This window comes from Enoplosus armatus, chromosome 13 (genome assembly GCF_043641665.1).
Source record: "Enoplosus armatus isolate fEnoArm2 chromosome 13, fEnoArm2.hap1, whole genome shotgun sequence".
Taxonomy (NCBI): domain Eukaryota; kingdom Metazoa; phylum Chordata; class Actinopteri; order Centrarchiformes; family Enoplosidae; genus Enoplosus; species Enoplosus armatus.
Genome location: NC_092192.1, coordinates 15,261,636 through 15,270,421, shown reverse-complemented (window position 1 = coordinate 15,270,421; position 8,786 = coordinate 15,261,636). Strand labels below are relative to the sequence as shown.

At 42.6% G+C, this 8,786-nt stretch overlaps 1 protein-coding gene across 1 annotated transcript; it reads right to left on the bottom strand.

Moving 5' to 3' along the window:
* Positions 1-7,429: 7,429 nt before the first annotated feature.
* On the bottom strand, positions 7,430-8,055 carry h2ax (H2A.X variant histone). The gene has a single exon (XM_070916841.1). The coding sequence runs from the start codon at positions 7,988-7,990 to the stop codon at positions 7,562-7,564; it is 429 nt and encodes a 142-aa protein (XP_070772942.1). The 5' UTR covers positions 7,991-8,055; the 3' UTR covers positions 7,430-7,561.
* Between the last annotated feature and the right edge of the window lie 731 nt (positions 8,056-8,786).

The following is an 8,786-nucleotide window of genomic DNA, read 5'->3' as shown; positions in this document are numbered from 1 at the left end:
AATGGTTTTTGACATAAATTCTACTGGAGGGATGAACACCATTTTTCCAAAAGATATCCCCTCAGTTGGTGTTTTGATGGTGGTGGTGGAGACAGCAGTCTGCCTGTCAGTCCAAAATCTCCCTTAGCTGTTCGACTCTGTGGAGATATGGTGACTTTGAGGGCAACAGCATGTGATTCACATCAGTCATACTCATCAAACCGTTCAATAACACCTCTTCACCTGTGCTTCTCACTCATTCTGGGTTTTCCTTTAATTTCCCACTAGTCTGTTTGTCAGGAAATGACCACATCAGCCCAATCATACACCAACACATGACTGTTGCATCAAAAAAGAAATGCTTGAGCTCTTTGTCGCTCCATGCTGACATCAATGATCATTTAAAATTCTTGAAAAAAGAATAGCCAAAAACCATCCACATCTGCTGAGCTCCAAGTATAGCCCAGGCTGAGACAACGGGGCGTTCAATGTGCGTCTGATGTCACTCCAGACAAAGCCGTCGGGTGAAACCACGCATATCTGACAATCCCGTCCAGTATGTGAGTCCCAGAGGACCCAGTGACACGGAGAACAGACCGTCCCCTCTGTTCAGCACTGACACTGGACCCCTCACGCCTCTGCTGTCAGCCCACTGGCTGTCAACACTGGCCCTCTTTGAGCCACGCACTCAGACACAGGACAGGAGAGTGGGCAGGGTAATGTGTCTCTGGCTGTCTGACTCTCTCACACACACACACACACACACACACACACACACACACACACACACACACACACACACACACATTTCCACACATATGCTCCTGCTCCCACAAGCCTCAGTCATTTAACGTACACACCCAGGCCAGAGAATAGTTTTAAAGCTTGCAAATGCAGGGCCTTCCACTGTAACCTGTCATTATAGGGGCAGTTATGCCCTTCAGAGTTGCCATGAGCTTCTGAAAATAGACACCACCAGCCACACAGTCTGGGCTGCTGCTTTTAAAGAGAAATGATTTCTGCTGAGAGTGAACGCTGACAAAACAGAGGAAGAAACAGACAATTTGACATTTAAAATGACGAATAAAATAAAAGAGAGTGTTATTTTATAAAGGATGACATAAAAACAGGCAGAAAACTATTTACAGACACAACAGTGCTGGCGGACACAGTCAACAGTCTACTGACACTTCACTGACAGACGTGCAGCTCTTACCATTTCTCTACTCTTACAGAGTCCAGATGACAGCTGGATCCATGAGTTAGTCTGAGGTGTATTAATCCATAGAGCAGTGTCCACATTGTTGTTTATGTCTTGCTCCTCTCTTTCTTCATTCACTCACTGGGACTCCCTCCTCCCAACCCCTTCTCCTCCCCATCCCGGTGCAGAGTTACATCCCCGACACGCAGCAGAGGTGTGCTCGTACTTCTGACGTCTTTTTTTATTGGCTTCCTCTCTCTTTTTGGCAAATAAACCCTGTGAGTAAAGACCTCCAATTTAAAAACATATTAAGAGAAACTTTGGGTCAAAGTTCAGATCCTCCTCAGAGGCTCCCTGAAATGTATTCACTCCTGCAGGATTTCCATTGATTGAAAGATCAGATGGACCGCACCAGATGATCAGAGGAGGCTGGACCATCCTCAGCATGGTCTACTGGTAAAGCAGGTGTTAACAGTCTGATCCTGGGAGGAAATAAAATGTGGTGTAGGAGTAGGAGATGGAAAAGACCTTGTGTCCTCTGACTTCCTGCTCCGAGCTCTGTGCCACTGATGTAGAGTGGGTATTTCCACTCTGGAAAACTGTTGAATAACAATTTATGATAATATGACTTAGCCCGGTCGATTATAATGCGTCCACTGTGCTTGATACATCAATGATGATGGGACAGAGAAATACTGAGCTCCACAGGAAGTGAGCGAACACATGTGAGCCATCTTCGTAGACGTCCCACAGGAACAATTTGGCCCAGAGACAGAAAGAGAGTGGAAGAGAGTGGGAGAAAGACTCCACTATTGATCTCTCAAGGCTTTTCCCATGGTCGGGGGGCCAGAGAGGAGATGGAGGAAGTGAAGCAGATGATGAGTCACTAAGGAAAATAAAAGCAAACAAACAGAGGCAGCTAAGTAACCAGATGGACTTGGAGCAAAGTCTGCAGAGAGGGTAGATGTTCTGAGTCACTCGCTCTCTGTGATGATGTGGAGGTTACAGCTGAGGGGATGAAGCGTTGCTGAACGTCCTGTAAATAGTGATTTCGAGTGTAGATTATTAATTCTAACTACTACAATTAAGGCAATACAGCAGAGGAAAGACACATCAGTCCTTAGAGAAAGAATGTAATAAGACATATCAGTCCATGCCAATATCTAGTTTACAAAAACCTGTAATTCAAACAAATTGATGATTGTTCTGTTGTGCCCCATCTTATCTTATTAATTGGAGCACACGCACTAGCACAGCTTTAAAGTAAAACCCAAGGATGTTGCTTTTTACCAGTCAAGTAGCATTATTAGAAAGATTGTGACTTATTAACACAGAGATTTGAAAAGACATTGTTTGAGGTGTTTTTATAGCAGAAAGTCTGTGGGCGTGTTGTGGTTTGAAAGACTGACTTTATTCTTGGAGTGGTATTCCTTCCTTTAAATAAAAGGAAAAAACACAAATGCTTCCAATCAAGTTTTAATAATGAGGCGATGTAATGTTTCCATCAGCCAAAAAATATCCAGGCTATTTCTTTTACCTTTAAACATGCTCTTTATAATATTGTAAAGTGTACAGACCTGCTCTATATGAAAAGTCCCCTGAGATAACTTCTGTTATGATTTGGCGCTATGGCTAAATGATCTAGATGGATAAATGATCAATATCAATGTCTGTTTGTCTTCTGATGTTGATTCCTAGCCAATATTATGACTTAATGCAGCTTAATTTTCCGTGTACATGGTCTTGGTTGTAAGCCTGAACTGACAGTAGAGATTCAAACAGGTTATGAGCGCTGTGGGAGGATGATATAAGTTTGCCAGCTGCAGCGTCATCATGTGTATTTTACTGATCACACTGGTGTGAGGATTCCTCACAGGTCGTGAATTATGTGTCTGGTGGGAGGTTCAGATTGTACCATCTGTGCGCCCTGTAGATACACACTGTTCTGTGCTTGAGCGGGATGCAGTCAGGTAGAAGCAGCTTGAATTCACGCAGCTGAAGAATGTGTGGGAGTCTGATGAGAAACAGTTCTTCTTCCTTCTCGTATGAACTCAGGTAACAGGGACTTCCTTTCCCTGAACCCAGTTAGCACTTCCTCTCAGGCCGTGCACAAATCCTGCCTCTTCCGCTAAGTTTGACAGGCCAAATCATGACCTTTGGCCTAACCTTGGCCAACACTTAAACATAAGAATTTGAGTGGTGGAGCTTGTTGTGGTGGTACACAGGCTGATAGGAATGCTGCATGAGAGGCTCAGGACAAGACAGACCTTCATCCTGAAGGAGGATAAAAGGCTGATTCATGGATGAATTATACAGATTATGATCATCTACAGCCAGACGGTTGCAGTGCATGGTGTCTCATTTTTGCAATATCGTCAGAAAAACAAAACTTATCCTGTTATACAGCAACAAATTAACAAATATTTACTCATGAATGCCATGTCTGATCTGCTCTGCTTGATATAAAGTTCACATTCTCATATACAGCAACAGTCATCACACAGTACAGAAAGCACCAGCTCACATCATGTGATCAGCATAATGCTACTGTGATAAGGAACGACCCCCGGACGAACCAGAGCGAATTTAAAAAAGAACAGGAAGCTGCTGATATTCCCAAAACATTTCCTTTGAGTCTCCCACCAAACAGATGTGCTGTTTCCTTTTTAACATCTGTCCACTTGTCTGTCATAACAGGTCAATATGTTCAAGACAACGTGCATAAGAAGAGCGAGGCATGAAGAGTATTTTACCTGTTTCCCCCTGTCACACAGAAAGTTAAAAAGTTAAAAATATACTCACTCAGGCACATGTGCACATCACGCTCCCGTCGGGGGAAAGACTTCATCAGCCTGTAATTCCACCAAAGTACATTACTAGACGCATGAGCCTCCAAGGCAGCCTGATCTCACAAACTCACATAAAAGTGTCCATTCACAGACGGCTGGGTTTGGCTCCTAATCTCTCTCTCTCTCTCTCTCTCTCAAAGCAGATGACGTCCACCTGCTCTGTAATATTTAAGCTATAAATGGGCACGCACAAAGACAATAATAAATGATTACAAAAATGGAAAACGAAAGTATGTAAACTCTGTCATTCTCAGTGCACGGTTAATGGGAAAGTGGGTCATGTTCGGCTGAAAACCATGAATGTAAATAACCACAATAGCTCCATTATCTCCTTCTCTCTCCCACTTACCCTGTCTCTCACTGCAACACACACACACACACAAACACACACCATCAAGCAAATATTTGTGTTTCTCATTACCAGAGCTGGCGAGGGACATCTTCTTGTCTGTGGAATGATTTAGTCCAAAGATTAAAAACATCTTCCCAACTCTTCATGAGAAAAGGCTCCCAGTTCTCTTCTCCAGGATGGAAATAATGTTGTCAGTCCTTCACTGCTGTTGGTAGAGTTTCAAAGTGAAACATTCAGTGCATCCACATACATCTTTCTGCAGGGTCCACCCCTCTTTCCGGCCCTTTTTCTCTCCCCACTTATCATTCCCTTTTTCCATTCATTTGACTCTACCCACTCTGTATCCCTACGTTGCTCAGTGATTCCCAAAAGGCAGATTTGTTCTCTAGGATCTCTAGATTTTCTCGGATGTACACATCGTACCCAGTGTATACCTACTAACTACAAAATGTTTGGTTCCATTCATTATTTTACTGAACTGTAATTAACAAAACATGGAAAAAGTGTCTTTAGGATGAGATCACTTCAAACTCATGAAGGATCAAAATGATTAGACTTAGACAGCCAAAGTTTGTTTGCACTTTGAGAGCACAAGTGACATTTCACAGACATATTTTCTCTCAAGGCAACTATTTCTGTGGCTGTACAACCACAGAAAATGCAGAGGTAAACTGAGAAAAAACGAACATCATTGTGTTTGCTTTGCTTTGCTTTGGCACAAACAGCTGAGAGGAGCAACACTGGTAAATTTAGAGCCTTTGACAGAGTGCCAATCAGGAAATTATAGTGATCACAGCCAAAGGACATTCAAGTTTTTTCCTCTCAGGCTGGAATTTTTAGCCTGTCTGTTGGTGTTGGACACGTTGTCAAGGCCCGAGTAATTGGTTCAGCCTGTCCTGGGCTCAGTTCAAACTCGGTGCGTCATGCTGCTTTTGCCACTAATAAAATGGTCAAAGCAGACAGAAATATCTGCATACGCTCCTCCTGTGGAAAGGTTACAGGCGATTTTAGCTGCACATGTCTGAGATATAATGAGGAAACAAGTAATCTGCACCACAGATGGCATTAAAATAACCACATCTCTTATGGATGCCACACGTAGAATTATTAAGTATGACCATTGGAAGGACTGATCCTAAAGACAGTTTTTCTGATATTTTACTATTTTACTTGATGTTACTGGTGATGAGTCTCATCTCCAGCAGGAAACATTTTCATCAATCTTTTCTTGGCATTATGATGATGGTGCACAAGTTGAATATCTGCTGGAACAATATGTGCAGGGAGCCTTATCCAATTGTTATTAAATGGAAACACACATGAGCATCAACATGTCACCCATGTCCCAGATTTTCAGACATGAAACAACTGACGCCTGGTGGCAAAGTCAGGGAAGTGCACCTTCGTCATCATGATCGCCATGATTGTTCTGACATGTGTACATTTTCTGTTTCATGCTATAATTATAACATTAATAAACTATTTGTTCTATTCAACAAGCCATGCTCACTGAAAAGCCGTAGCGAATAGGAGGCATTTTGCAGAAACAATGGATTCTTGCAATGATGACTGGATGTATCTGCCTTTTTCCAGCATGCTGTATCAGTTACATTTGCAACTCTTGGATGTGTTTGAGTCCGATCACTGTACTGTGTAGCTGTCTGGCAAGGTGTCAGGAGCCATGATTGTATGGTGGACAGATTTTTTTCAGCATGAACTTTATTTGGCCAGCTGAGGTTTTGGGGTTTGCACTGATCCTTGTATAATTAGACCACATTACTTCAGATTGGACAAAATACTTTAACCTAAATCTCTCTACAACACTAACTCACATCCTACATTATGAGAGCTAACCGCCAGTTACATTTTTATAAAGTAGCAAATGGTTATGTGTGGTAATCTTAATATACTATCAAAAATTACTCACACAAGATACTGGAACTTAATCCAAATGCTGCTCTAATAGGCTGATGGCCTCTGACTCATGTAACAGAACAGCTCTTGTTTTGATTAATAATATACTAATTTAGCACACACACATCCCATACATTTGGATGAATTTCTAATTAAAAAGGACATTGAGGATTAAATGGGTGTCATTCATTTACAATGGTATGCCCAGAGGCACATGCATTTGAATCACACAACATTGTGCTCATGATGGTAAACTGGCTGCAGTTGTTCGTGGCTTCACATATAAGGAAACACCTGGAGCTTCAGGCAGAAAGAACCGTTAAGTGTTATGCAGGCAGTAACCGCACAGGTGCACACCATTTAGGGCACCCAAAGACAGCGGTTTTAACGAATAAAATCCCAAAGACTGTTCAAAACAACTTGTCCTAACTCTAAAAATGGGTTAATACATCAACACACAGAGTTTTCCGTTTCTTAGGTACACTGAAACTAATGCAGTATAATACAGTAGCGCTGCAATAAATCCTCCTTCATGAAGGCTAAGTTCACTTACTAAAACCATTTTAGATTGAGTCAACATTATGGTCATTTTGGAATAGACTACCTCACTTTGTGCAGTCAATAACCTGGGAACAGTTTGATTTATAGACTGCTATGCTTGATTGAGGAGACTAAACTTCTACGTTATGTCTTTAGATAAGCAGAATATGAGCTGCAATTAGTTAAAAGGGGCACGTACGATCATTTGTTTGTTTTATTGTAATGAAAATTGAACTCAAGAACCAACTCGAGCAAAAGCTGCGTGGTCATGAAAGAACCAGGAGAACAGCAACCTGCAAATCATGCTGCAGTCTGGTCCAAGACCCTGACGTCCATGTTGGTCAGCGGGGCCATGATTTCTTGCTAGTCCTATAATGGCCTGGTGAATGAGTAACGATAACGTTAGTGTGTAGCAACCTGTACAAGCCTCTAAACTAATTTTCAAAACAGGAGGGCAAAGTCATGGCATATTGAGGTATAGGTTAGCTAAATACATTAACTCACCAGCTAACGACTAGCAAAACTTCATTCACACAATTAGCAAGAAGCCTCAGTTAGCCTAAGTGAACAACAAACGGTGCGGACTACTTTTACAAAACAAGCGTTTATTAAATAAAAATGCGAAAAGAGAAACGAGACAACGATAAACAAGAAATGTTGCTCTTTCAATAAAAAGGTGGGTGGCCCTTAAAAGGGCCTTTGGGGTGAAAGTTATTAGCCAGCAAGCTAATACTCTTGAGATTGAGAGGAGGCCTTCTTTCCCGCCTTGCCGGAGCTCGGTGCAGACTGGCCGGTCTTCTTGGGTAGCAAGACGGCCTGGATGTTAGGCAGGACGCCGCCCTGGGCGATGGTCACTCCGCCGAGCAGTTTGTTCAGCTCCTCGTCGTTGCGGACAGCCAGCTGGAGATGACGAGGGATGATACGGGTCTTCTTGTTGTCCCTGGCAGCGTTGCCAGCCAACTCCAGGATCTCAGCAGTGAGGTACTCCAAGACGGCGGCCAGGTATACAGGGGCTCCGGCGCCGACTCTCTCAGCGTAGTTACCCTTGCGGAGGAGACGGTGGACACGGCCAACAGGGAACTGTAGACCGGCACGGGAGCTACGAGTCTTGGCCTTGGCGCGGGCCTTCGCTCCGGTTTTGCCTCTTCCAGACATTGTCGGTTGTAGAGTTTATCTTCCAAAAAGCAGTGCAATCGTAGATTTGCAAGCGATCAGGAACAAACAGCTGCACAACCTGGATATAAACCCCCAGCGTTGCCCCGCCCTAAGACACGATTGGGTTTTGGAATGAAAATAGCCAAGTATGATTGGCTTTGAGAGGTCAAAGGTGACAGGAAGTCAGTGACTATTGGTGTAAATCTACGTGTCAAACCAATCACGATGGGCCCTACAGAAACCACAAAGGAGATTGGCTGCTGTTTTCCCTGCTTGTTGTGAGTGGGTCATATGTAAAGAGGCGGATATAGAAAACCAATCAAGTACCTTCCCTCCAGCTTCAAGTTTTTGGCGCTTTGGTAAATTGTGCAGTAAAAGTAAAGCAAGTCTAATGTTCAGGTCTGTTCAATCTATTATCAGATCATTTAAACATTTTATATATCTAGTATATATGCCATCTATACTACTATATGTAGTAGTATAGATGGCCTGTGATGGCCACAGAGATACACTCATGAGCTGAAATGAAAGTAACAGCAGCTACATGTGTAAGAAGTAATTTGCTGCCTTTTATACAATTAAAATGTAACTTTAGGCTCATTTTAACCTAAGTAATAGATTTACTCGGGCACATTTGGTTACGCCATAAAACAAAGGGCCTTAGGGTGATTGAAAAATGTCTGTTACCTCCTAAATAAAATAATTTGAGTCGAGTAGAGGCCAAGTGATGCTTCAAAAATAATTTATTTGCAATAAATTAAACATTTCAAATATAACAGCAGAAATCACACATATC